General features: G+C 48.6%; 1 protein-coding gene across 2 annotated transcripts in view; it reads left to right on the top strand.

The window, feature by feature from the left end:
* The window catches only part of LOC142783842 (uncharacterized), a 36,170-nt gene extending 23,288 nt beyond the window's left edge, over nt 1-12,882 (top strand). The window contains exons 4-5 of one of the 2 annotated variants that reach the window (XM_075882521.1): nt 7,434-7,721; nt 12,671-12,882. In XM_075882521.1, the coding sequence (XP_075738636.1) occupies nt 7,434-7,721; nt 12,671-12,733 (351 nt within the window). In that variant the 3' untranslated portion in view covers nt 12,734-12,882. Of the gene's footprint in view, nt 1-7,433; nt 7,722-12,670 lie in introns of those variants that run through there. The other variant, XR_012888513.1, reaches the window with a different exon arrangement.
* The last annotated feature ends 436 nt before the right edge of the window (nt 12,883-13,318 follow it).

The raw sequence follows: 13,318 nt of genomic DNA, 5'->3' as shown, positions 1-13,318 counted from the left end.
GAAGGCACCACAAGGAGGTACTTAGCTCGAAGCGGTGAAAAGTTTTTCTTTTGTAGAAGACCGTTTCGTAGAGAGAACGACGCAAGTGCGCGCTTGAATACCTTCGAGACTTCAGTGGTCCTGCCTTCGAAGTATTATATTAGGGCCTTAGGTTCTGGGTCGGCCCGCTTTCGTTCAGCGAAGTCGTCGGTAGTTATCGTTCCCAAGAAGTAGACGTCATCCGGGTCGTCGGGTAGCGGTTGGTCGACAGGCGCACGAGAGAGACAGCCGGCGTCGGAGTGTTTTTTGCCGGACTTGTAAATGACAGTAATGTCATATTCTTGAAGTCTCAGGCTCCATCGTGCGAGGCGACCTGAAGGGTCCTTCAAAGTGGCTAGCCAACACAAGGCGTGGTGGTCGCTCACAACTTTGAAGGGCCTGTCCTAGAGGTAGGGGCGAAATTTCGACGTAGCCCAGATGATGGCGAGGCACTCCTTTTCTGTTGTGGAATAATTTGCTTCTGCTTTGGATAGCGATCGGCTGGCGTAACTAATAACCCTTTCAAGTCCGTCAGCCCTCTGCACAAGAACGGCGCCAAGACCTAGGCTACTTGCGTCAGTATGTATTTCTGTCTCGGCGGATTCGTCGAAATTGGCAAGTAACGGAGGCGTTTGGAGGCGATGTTTAAGCTCCTGGAAAGCGTGTTCCTGTGGCGTTTCCCACTTGAACTCCACGTCGGCCTTGGTAAGGTTAGTGAGAGGATCGGCGATGCGGGCGAAGTTTTTCACGAACCGCCTATGATAGGCGCACAGGCCCAGAAATCGGCGCACGGCTTTCTTGTCAGTGGGCGGCGGGAAGTCGGCGATGGTGGCTGTGTTCCGTGGATTGGGACGAACCCCAGACTTGCTGATAACGTGCCCCAGAAACAAGAGCTCCTCATACGCAAATCTGCACTTTTCTGGCTTCAGTGTGAGTCCGGAAGTCTTGATGGCTTGAAGTACAGCTTCAAGGCGCCGAAGATGCTCGTCGAAACTCGAGGAAAACACGACGACGTCGTCCAAGTACACAAGGCAAGTCTGCCACTTCAATCCTGCCAGTACTGTACCCATAACGCGTTCAAAAGTTGCAGGCGCTGAGCAAAGGCCGAAGAGCATCACCTTAAACTCTAAGAGGCCGTCCGGTGTTATAAACGCCGTCTTCTCTCAGTCTCTTTCATCGACTTTGATTTGCCAATAGCCAGTCTTAAGGTCCATTGACGAAAAGTACTTGGCATTATGGAGCCGATCAAGTGCGTCGTCTATTCGTGGGAGAGGATACACGTCCTTTCTTGTGATTTTGTTCAGGCGGCGGTAATCGACGCAGAAACGTAGGGTCCCATCCTTTTTCTTCACTAACCCCACGGGTGATGCCCATGGACTCTTGGACGGCTGGATAATGTCATCCCGCAGCATTTCATCAACTTGTCTCTTCATGGCCTCACGTTCTCGCGTCGAAACCCTGTACGGACTCTGACGGAGTGGTCTGGCATTTTCTTCGGTTATGATGCGATGTTTCGTGATTGGGGTCTGCCGAATTTTCGATGACGATGAAAAGCAATCTTCGTATTGCAGGAGCAGGGCCTTGAGCTGTTCTTGCTGATGGTTTAGAAGTCTGGGATTGACGTCGAAAGCTATGGGAGGGGCTTGGTTCCTCTGAGAAGGTTCCGCAGAATCGGCGAGGGCGAAATCACTGGTGGCTTCGACAATTTCTTCTATGTATGCGACCGTTGTTCCTTTGTTCACATGTTTGTACTCATTGCTGAAATTCGTGAGCATAACCGTTGCTTTGCCTCCCCGCAGCTCTGCAATTCCTCTTGCGACGCAAATATTTCAGGTGACCAACAGATGCTGACTGCCTTCAACGACACCTTCCAAGTCAGGTGATTTAGGAGCGCCGACTGAAATAATGACGCTTGAGCGAGGCGGAATGGTGACTTGTTCTTCCAGCACATTCAAGGCATGGTGTCATGACGGCGTGCGCGGCGGTAGTGCTTCTTCTGTGGATAACGTTATCGACTTTGTTTTTAGGTTGATGACAGCACCATGGAGGCATAAGAAGTCCTTGCCAAGGATCAACCGCCGTTGCTTGAGGATGACATCTCTCAAGCAACGCTGTAGGACTACGAAGTTTGTAGGATAAATACGGCCGTTAATGGTGACTCTCGCTGTGCACATTCCTGCAGGCGTTACGAGATGACCTCTGGCTGTGCGGATTTCAGGGCCTTTCCAAGCTGTCCTAACTTTCTTTAACTTCGCGGCGAACGACCCACTGATGACAGAATAGTCGGCTCCAGTATCGACGAGAGCGGTCACACTGTGGCCGTCGATAAGAACGTCGAGGTCGCTAGTTCGCCGTCTCGCATTACAGTTAGGGCGTGGCGTCGGGTCACGGCTGCGTCGGCTTGTTCTGCTGCTTCCATGTTGCGTCGTCAGGCCACCTTCGGTAAGTGAGCTTTCGCCGTCAGGGCTTTGCCTGGTTGGCGTTGTGTTCGGAAAGCTCCGTCGCGGCGTCGTCGTCGTCGGAGGATCTTCGGTAGTTCGTCGCACAGCAACCGCACCTCCACCGGTTCCTGCCCTTAGTTTCCCGGATACGGGCTGGGAGACTGGCCCCGCGTTGGGCCAGAGTACTGCCGGTGGTGCGGTGACGTGCGGCGGCTGGGCGACGGCGAACGCGAAGGGCTTCGTGGTGTCCACCGAGTTCCTGTCAGATAGTCGGCGATGTCACGCGGTCGTTCTCCTGGCTGTGGACGGGGTGCATTGACGGCGAAGCCACGCAGTCCCATCTGTCGGTACTGGCAACGGCGGTATGTGTGTCCGGCCTCGCCACAATGGTAGCAGAGCGGGCGATGATCAGGGGTGTGCCAGACGTCAGTCTTCCTCGGTGCACTGCGCTGGGCCGCTGGCGAACGGTATGACGTCGGTGGGGGTGGTGGCGGTGGTGGCGTCTGTCGACGGAAGTGCGATGGGGCGGCATTTTGGCGTGGACGGGGAGGAGCATTGTGGCGCAGTGCAGCGGCGTAGCTCATAGCTTCCGGCTCTGGCAGCGGTGCGTGGGGAATTTGAAGCGATTGCCGAACTTCTTCTCGCACAATGTCGGTGATTGAATCCACTTGAGGCTGCGCCGGAGACAACAGCTTGCGCAGCTCTTCCCGCACGATCGCTCGGATCATTTCACGCAGGTCTCCGGAGTTACTGGCTTGAGCAGCAGCGCAGTCTGCAGTCAGGCGACAATTATACTGTCTGGTGCGCATGTCCAGGGTCTTTTCGATAGTGGTCGCTTCGGCTACAAATTCTTGGACGGTTTCGGTGGGTTTCTCATCAGTCTCGCGAAGAGCTCCTGTTTGACCCCTCGCATGAGGAAACTAACTTTTTTCTCCTCAGGCATGTCTGGGTCAGCGTGACGGAATAGTCGGGTCATTTTTCTGTGAAAATGGCGACATTTTCATTTGGTAGCTGAACCCGGGTCTCTAATAAAGCAGCGGCCCTCTCTTTGCGAGCGACGCTCGCGAACGTTTGCAGGAATGCGCCGCAGAAAACATCCCACGTTCGGAGCGTGGACTCCCGATTTTCGAGCCAGGTCCTTGCGATGTCTTCCAAATAGAAGAGCACACGACGCAGCTTTTCGTCATGGTCCCAGTGGTTGAGGGCGGCCACACGGTCGTATGTTTCTAGCCAGGACTCCGGGTCTTCGAACGATGACCCATAGAAAATTGGTGGTTCCCTGGGTTGATGAATGACCATCGTCGGCTGGGACGCTGCGGTTGTCATTGTCACTGCAGTCGCGGTCATGGCCTTGGTCTTCCGCGCCTTGTCTTGTAGAAGCCCGTACTCCGGTGGTAGCTCTTGTTGTCGGCGGCTTGTTCGCTGCTCGTGATTGGCGCCGGTATGTTCTCCGCGACGTGGGCTGGGTTCACGGTTTGACGGGGGTGTCCGGTACATGAACGAAGCAGCACCTCCACCAGATGTCACGGAGTCGTGACGTGGCCGAAGACAGGAGACTTCGTGTTGGGATTTAACTGTTTATTTGGGCGAACCTGTGCCTGGTAAAAGTAAAGTCCAATTACAGCAGCAGTCTCGCGCAGATAGCAGTCTCGGACTGATAGCGGCGAACGGAGCGTCGGCCTTCGATCAACAACTGACAAGCGGCGAAGCGCGTCGGCAGTTATGCTCTTGCCGTCGAATGGTCTAGCGTTCTCGCTGGCGGTGGCGTAGGTTCCAGAACAATCTGTACCGTTCGCACGGTGGGCGTGATCTTATTCTTATCGAAATGATCTACTACAGTCCGGAACCTTCTCGAAAACTGCAGGCGCGGTTTGCGCGTAGAATCGTGTGGTGTTTTGGGACGATAACAAAAGCTTGAGAAATGGAGCGTGGCAATACTGCGGGCGTCGCATAGTCAACGTGGAGCGCCTGAAGGCTTACCCATTCATAGTGACAAGCTGTTAAGTCGCCAGGCGGCTGCTTTTTCGACCCCAGGGTAATTGTAGAGAAGCCTCCGAACACTGAAATAATGAGTCGATCTCTCAAGTGCTTTCTAGTGGGTCTACCCAAAAAGGACGCTGCTAGGCGGGGAGTCCATGCTTGGCCGTGACTACTGTCGCCATTGTGTATGCTCACTGGGCGCCGGCTAAGAAATGCCCTAACAATATATATATATATATATATATATATATATATATATATATTGTGGGCGTGGCATAGTCAACGTAGAGCGCCTGAAGGCTTACTCGCTGCTCATAGTGACAAGCTGCTAGGTCGCCAAGCGGCTCCCTTTTCGACCCCAGGGTAATTGTAGAGAAGCCTCCGAACACTGAAATAATGAGTCGATCTCTCAAGTGCTTTCTAGTGGGTCTACCCAAAAAGGACGCTGCTAGGCGGGAGTCCATGCTTGGCCGTGACTACTGTCGCCATTGTGTATGCTCACTGGGGGCCGGCTAAGAAATGCCCTAACAATATATATATATATATATATATATATATATATATATATATATATATATATATATATATATATATATATATATATATATATTGCGGGCGTGGCATAGTCAACGTGGAGCGCCTGAAGGCTTACCCGCTGCTCATAGTGACAAGCTGTTAGGTCGCCAAGCGGCTCCCTTTTCGACCCCAGGGTAATTGTAGAGAAGCCTCCGAACACTGAAATAAAGAGTCGATCTCTCAAGTGCTTTCTAGTGGGTCTACCCAAAAAGGACGCTGCTAGGCGGGGAGTCCATGCTTGGCCGTGACTACTGTCGCCATTATGTATGCTCACTGGGTGCCGGCTAAGAAATGCCCTAACAATATATATATATATATACATATATATATATATATTTTGCGGCTGTGGCATAGTCAACGTGGAGCGCCTGAAGGCTTACCCGCTGCTCATAGTGACAAGCTGTTAGGTCACCAAGCGGCTCCCTTTTCGACCCCAGGGTAATTGTAGAGAATCATCCGAACACTGAAATAAAGAGTCAATCTCTCAAGTGGTTTCTAGTGGGTCTACCCAAAAAGGACGCTGCTAGGCGGGGAGTCCATGCTTGGCCGTGACTGTCACCATTGTGTATGCTCACTGGGAGCCGGCTAAGAAATGCCCTAACAATATATATATATATATATATATATATATATATATATATATAAGCGGAAGTACTCTGGCTCAGAGGCAGCAGCATCGAGCGTGCAGCAGATGCTCAAGCTTGTGAACTGCGGCTGGTGCATCGCCTTACTAGCAACAACCTTTCCGCTCAATAAATCTCCTTTATATTTGGTGGAGCCGCGCTGGGTACCGTCCCCTATACCTTCCCGCTACCATCCTGAAACTCTGTTCTCAACGGCTACCTTCTGCTATGCCGGACGCCCATCAGCAGACGCTTCCATACTCACCGTCCACCTGTCCACGCAGTGTTCCTCAGCGGAAGCCTCCAATCTTCAGCGGAACAGATGACAAGGACATTAAAGATTGGCTCCCGACTTTTGAACGGGTGAGCGCTTTGAACAGATGTACGGATGCGAAGAAGTTGACACACTTGTCATTCTACCTCGCGGGTGTAGCCAGCCTTTGGCTTAGAAACCACGAGGCAGACGTCCGAACGTGGCCACAATTTAAAGCGTCGATTGGAGCATTCTTCGATTGATCTGCCGTCCGAAAACTTCGTGCCGAGCAGCGCTTACGCACACGCGCACAAGGAAGGGGTGAAAACTTCACGAGCTACATGGAAGACGTCGTCGATTTGTGCAGACGAGTGAACGCCACAATGAAGCAAGCTGAAAAATGTAAGCACAACCTGAAACGGATTGACGACGACGCTTTTCAATTGCTCTTGGCAAAATACCCGACCACAGTTAACGACGTAATTAGCTTGTGCAAAAGCTACGATGAATTGCGGAAGCAGCGAGCTCTGACAAGATGTCCTCCAGTGCACGATTTGGTATCACTGTCTAGTTTGACTAATGGCCATGACCAAGCGTCACTAACAGCTGAAATAAAAGCGTTTGTCCGCAAAGAAGTCGCATGACAGCTTTCCTTGGTGCCCTTCAAACCAGAACCTATCACAACTTTAGCGTCGTCTCTACGTGGCGCCATTCAAGAAGAGGTCGCCGAGGCCCTACTAGCTGCCCGCAAGCATAATCTTGTGGCTGCTCCACTCACCTACGCCGCAGCTGCAGCCATGCCAACTCGCAAGGCGCCCGCACCTCTGTTCCAGCCTCAAGCGAGCTATCCCCCACATCCAGTTCAGTGGACCAGCACTAACACCGCCTACCCGTGGCACACCCTTGACAATCGCCCGATATGTTACATATGTCGGTACCCCGGGCACGTCGCAAAGTATTGCCGCCGGCGGACGCATATCACTGATGAAAACTGCCGTTAGCCCTTCTTCCCGCTTGACACCAATGCACATTATGGTTCTTCACTCCAATGCCAGCCTGCTACCAGAACAACCAACACTCTCGGTCGGGACGTCTTTGCTCGCCCTCTCCACGCTGCCGCTTGCCTTCTCCTATGCGTACACAGCTCGAGCCTTACGAGGAAGAAAACTATACGACGCAGTTCCTGAGACAAGAACTGTGCAAGTTTTGGTTTCCCAGGGTTCACAGAATAGCACCAACACTTGTGCGTGGGCGAGAACTGTAGGTGAAGATCCAAAAATAGAATACATAATAACCTCGGCTGAACTATAAATTGAGCCATACGAAACTGGTTAAAAATGTGATTGCGCTCTCTAGTTTTAGCTTTGCACTGAAGAAATTTTGCGCTCACTTAGTTGAAAAATGTTTTACGGGGCAGGTGTAAAAACTGAGACAAGCGGGCTTCCCACGGGATGTATGGTTAAAGGTCTGCGAAAAGTTCATAAAGGGCATGGGAGCAGCGTTCATGAAACCATGCCGAAAATTCTTCTCTACGCCCCGCAGGTTTTGCTGACCGTCTTTTTCGTCTGGCCATTTCGTCCTACGCGCATCGATCCTGGGCAGGCCTTTCAAGCTTCAACTGGCGATGACGTGCTGGATATCTACAATCGTGGCTGCGACGGTATCAACCTTCGACTAAGCAACTCGACGTTCACCCGGAACACGGCCAAAGTGACGGCGGCAGCACTGTGGCGCACGGATATAAACAAGCCACGCAGCACACTTGCCTTTAGTGGGCATGGGAGCAGCGTTCGTGAAACCATGCCGAAAATTCTTCTCTACGCCCCGCAGGTGCGTAATCAATTCTCACTTTTCGCACAGCGATCTAACAATCGCTTTTTGATACTGCTCCCATGCCCACAAGTGCTTTGTGAAACATTGCTCGATTGCGTTGATGTCGCGCTGTTGCTGCTTCTGTCAGGCAACATAGAGACTAACCCTGGTCCTTCTAAACCCCGAAACCAATCCACAGCTCCCGACGAACCTCAGGATGCGAACTCGGAGCAAATGAACACAATGCTTCAGATACTCAAAGACATCAACGAACGGACAATCGCATTAACTAAGGGGCAAGCGGATCTTCAAACAGATATCAGAGAAATCAAGTCCGGCCAGCAGGCAATAGAAACAAAGCTGGTTGACATTTTCGGCCGTCTTGAATGCTTAGAATCAAAGTCGGAAGTGATAGAGCAGATGAGTGGTGACCTGGCGGCTGTCAGCGACGCTGCAGAACGCTTGATGTCGCAGCAGGACGTCTTGCAATCTCACCTGGACGACCTAGAGGACAGGTCACGGAGAAGTAACCTGCTCGTTCATGGCATCCCGGACTCGCGGGAATCGTGGCAAGACACAGAGGAGAAGACGATAGCTGCACTATCAAGTGCGACAGGAAAAGCCATTACTGAAAACGATGTCGATCACGTTCACCGCATAGGCACCTTTTCCAGCTCCAAAACTCTTCCGGTCATCATTAAATTTCGCAGCTTCAAGATGAAGGAAGCGATTCTTTCCGACCGCGCTGTTTTAAAAGCTAAAGACATTGCAGTATCGGAAGATTACTCAGTCGCAACTAGGCAGGCTAGAAAGAAACTTGTAGAATTCGGCAAAGGCCAACCCCACTCTCCCTAATTCCAATTGCGCTATAACAAACTAATAATAGATGACCGGTGCTTCATGTACGATACCGTGTCTGACAGCGTAAAAGAAATAAAACGGGCGCCACCTACTGCGCCACTTCCCAATGCCACGTCTGCCGCACCGCTTTTGGCGAGTGCGTCTGCGTTGTCCGGCAGGCCTACCAGCTAGGAACACGCGAGGGGAGCTAGAGCACCGATGCCATGTGTCTCCGTAATTCTAGCAAATACTCGCAGTGTAACAAGCAAACGGGAATCCCTTAACTCTGTCATTAACACCGTTAGCGCAGACATCGTAGCACTCACTGAAACATGGTTGCACACACACATTCATGATAGTGAAATCTTCGACGTGTCCTGTTTTAACATTTATCGCTGCGATCGCACCTTGCGTCAAGGCGGTGGCGTATTACTTGCTGTCAAAAAGTCTTATCCATCTCACTTAATTCACGTTCACACTGATTTAGAATCTGTATGGTCTTGCGTTGACATTGGGCACCGGAAATTTGTTATGGGCGTTTGTTACCGTCCACCTTCATATCCCCCAACGTTTGTGTCTGAACTACACGATGCGCTGAATATTGTTTCTACACGACACCCCACTGCTCCTATATTCCTTATGGGTGATTTTAACTTCCCACATATTTCTTGGTCCTCGGAAACCCCCGCATCTAAACCACTTTCATCTCAAACAACAGAATTTCTCAATCTTTGTTCATTATTTTCTTTTTCCCAGCTCGTTTCTGAACCGACTAGAACCACGCAAGAGACCGCGAACAAACTAGATTTGATATTAACTACGCACGCTAATTTTGCTTCCCCGATTTCATACTTACCCGGTCTGAGCGACCACTCGCTCCTTTCATTTAATATAAACGTTCCACTAAGCAGGGCTACGACCTCAACTAAGCAAATTCGTGACTACTCAAGAGCAGACTTTGAAACTATTAACAACGAACTAGCTTGCTTTCTGGACATTTTCTTGTTGCATTTTGATACGCGTACCGTTCAAGAAAACTTGAACCTATTTAAAAATAAAGTTCACCAACTAACTGACAAATACATCTCTCTGCGCACAATAAATTCTAACCCGGAGGCGACTTGGTACAACAAGCAGTTAAACAGGCTGTCTAATCGAAAAAAGCGCTGCTATCGTCTGGCTAAAAAATCCCCGAGTGATTACCGATGGAACGCATACACAACCGCCAACAAAGCATACATTGCAGCAGTAAAACTTGCCAAATCACACTTTCTTCAGCGCACCCTTCCTTCTATGCTTATTAACGACCCTAAAAAATTTTGGCGTGTGATCACTCCTTCTAAAACGAATAGTATTACATTGACTGGGCCAGATGGTTCCATTATACCCAGTAGCGAATGTTCTTCCCTACTCAATGCAGTTTTTTGCCAGAACTTTGTTGTTTCTTCTAACCCCTCAATATCTGAACTACAGAACTGTAATTATCTCTCCATGGACCCCATTGTTACTGACCCAGGTGGTGTAAGTAAAATAATCCAGTCACTGAAACCCTCATCGAGCCCCGGTGTTGACCTTATTAATAAGAAGTTCTTAAAATGTACTGTTGTGTATTCCTCTATTATTTTGTGCAAAATATTCCAGCAGACCCTCGACACGAGCATCCTGCCGGCGGATTGGGAAGTCGGGAAGGTGGTGCCACTCCATAAGTCCGGTAACAAACACACGCCTAACAATTTCCGACCCATATCACTAACAAGCATTCCATGCAAAATTCTCGAACATGTAATTTTTTCCCATCTGGTCAAATTTCTTGAATTTCACTCTTTCTTCTCACCCACGCAACATGGTTTTCGAAAGAAGTTCTCGTGCGAGACCCAATTGCTTTCATTAACCCACAAGCTACACTTAATTTTAGATCGCCGTTCATCCGCTGATTGTATCTTCCTCGACTTCTCCAAGGCTTTTGACAAAGTGTCTCACAAACTACTCCTTTACAAACTAAGCAAGTTAAATCTAGATCCTAAGTTGTTTGCATGGATTGAGTATTTCCTTTCTAATCGTTTCCAGTTCGTCACAGCCAATAACTATGACTCTTCACCCAGTTCTGTTCATTCCGGCGTTCCCCAGGGCTCTGTCTTGGGACCACTTTTGTTTTTGATATACGTTAATGACCTACCTAGCTGTGTTCTCTCTAATATTCACTTGTTTGCAGATGACTGCGTTATTTTTCGAGAAATTAACAACGATAACGACGTTACGGCACTGCAATCGGACATTAATGCAATTTCTAACTGGTGTGAGCAATGGTTAATGGAACTTAATACAACTAAATGCAAAGTCTTACGCATTTCAAGAACAGCCCTTTCGACGGGTTCCTATTACCTTAACAACACACTTCTTGAACCTGTGACGTCGTACCGATACCTTGGAATTCACATAACAACTGATCTTACCTGGTCGCTTCATATTAATACCGTTATTAATAATGCTAATCGCCTGCTTGGCTACCTTCGCCGCAACTTCTTTTCTGCCCCTACCTCTTTAAAAACACTTTTGTATAAATCATTGGTTCGTTCTAAACTCGAATATGCATCATCCATTTGAGACCCGAGCCACGACTATCTGGTGACATCATTCGAGCTCGTGCAGAACAACGCAGCACGTTTCATTCTCGGTAATTTCACCCGTGCGGCAAGTGTCACGTCCATGAAAAACTTGCTTCAATTACCCACTCTAACTTCGCGCCGCAAACACTCTCGCCTCTCTCTCTTTCACAAAATCTACTACCATAATTCGCCCCTATTCAGTGAGTTAATTACTCCTCCTTCATATATTCTTTCTCGTATGGATCACCGACACAAAGTAGGAACAATACCATGCAACACCAATGCCTTCTATCAGTCATTTATTCCTCGGACGTCACAAGATTGGAACCGCCTTCCCGGACTGACCGCCGCAATCGAAGACAACCATCAGTTTCGTGCAGCACTAGCTAACATTGTATGATTAGGGCCCATGTATGTTTGTACTTATCTGCTTACTACTTTTGTTGCTGCTTTTTAGTTTTTTGTATAACCTTATAACCCACTCCCCTCTGAAATGCCTGTAGGCCTTGAGGGTACAAATAAATAAATAAATAAATAAATAAATAAAAGGAGGCCCTGGTGTTGGTTGGCTCTAGGATGAGAAGGCGAAGAATAAGAAATTTGCTGTTCTTCCATATGTTCACGGTTTTACCCACGGCCTAAAAAAGGTGACATCAAGATATGACGTCCGACTGGTTATTTCTGCCAGGAACTAGTTATCCACTTCATATGCCAAAGTACATAGACAAGTCGCGAATCACATATATGTCCAGCAAAATACATGCAATGTTGGTCATATTTATGATTATGTATCATGTATCACCGGTGTTGTCTACTCCATACCCTTGTCATACAATCGTGTACACGCGGGTTGTGGGAAGTTTAAGTCTTTTAGGGCATGCATTGATAAGAATAGCATGTTCAACACTATCATATGCCTTGGCTAAATCAAGGGTTAGTAGAGCCGCATATTGTCGTCTGTGGCGAGCAATCTCTATTTGTGATGATTGATGATTAGTGGTGTTTATTGGCGCAAGGGCCAGATATGGCCAAAGAGCGCCAGAGCAATGATAATGAATTGTTGGATGTGCAGTGTAGATAAAACAAATGTGACGTGGCTGTAAATGGGCCTAAAAAAACAGTCGCTGTAGGTGTGTAAAAATATACATATGGTAAAATTATGGCAATGACAAATGATGTGAGCTATGGAGACATAAAATGATTTAAAAGTGATAAGTATGTCAAATAAAAACTTGGCATGGAGCACCAGTGCCTCGACAGAGCCCTTAAAACAAGAGCATGTAGGCCTGGGCTCATTGAAATCTGCTATCACAGCAGCATCCTCTGAACAGAGGATGTGCTATGAACCTGTTGGGCTAAAAACATTCAATGTTGGACTAAACACATTCAGTACTACTTCCTTTAAAAAGCTTAAAACTGATTTTGTATTAAAAAGCGGCTCTTCACCGAGAAACATAATCGGATGTAAAGGAAGATTATAGCGGTATGCTAAAGCAAAATATTTCTTTCTCTCCCTTTCAGCTTCCGCACACTCCAGGAGGACGTGGAGGACGGTTAGCCTGTCACCACATCTACCACAAGTAGGAGGTTCATCGCCAGTCAGAAGAAAGTTATGAGTACCATAAGTGTGTCCTATTCTGGGGCGACAGAATGACATCAGTTCGCCGTGTTCTTGTAGCGGAGGGCCAGTAACCCAACCGCGGCTTAATCAAATGAAGCTTATTATTTGTTTCTGTGTCCCACAAGCGTTGCCAGTGGTTTCGCAGTTTCTTTCGTAGAAAGGGTTTTAGATCTGTTGCAGGGACAGTAGCGGTGGGGTTAATAGCGCGCATTATAATTGACGTGGCCATTTGGTCAGCTAACACATTGCCCTCGATACTTCTATGGCCAGGTACCCAGCAAATAGTAATATGCTGGTTGGACATATACGCTGTACACAGAACGGAATATAGCTCAATTATTATCGGATTTCTGAATCTGAAAAGGGATCTTAATGCATTTACGACGCTTAACGAGTCTGTGAATATAATTGATTTTTGTATGTTTGATTTCCGTATATGCTTCACAGCGGACAATAGTGCATAACCCTCAGCCGTAAATATACTTGTTTCTGGGTGCAGCACGCCGGATTCCGAAAAGGATGGTCCGACGGCTGCATAAGCCACCCCT

Source organism: Rhipicephalus microplus, unplaced genomic scaffold, assembly GCF_043290135.1.
Source record: "Rhipicephalus microplus isolate Deutch F79 unplaced genomic scaffold, USDA_Rmic scaffold_12, whole genome shotgun sequence".
Taxonomy (NCBI): Eukaryota; Metazoa; Arthropoda; class Arachnida; order Ixodida; family Ixodidae; genus Rhipicephalus; species Rhipicephalus microplus.
This window is presented reverse-complemented; position numbering and strand designations above follow the sequence as displayed.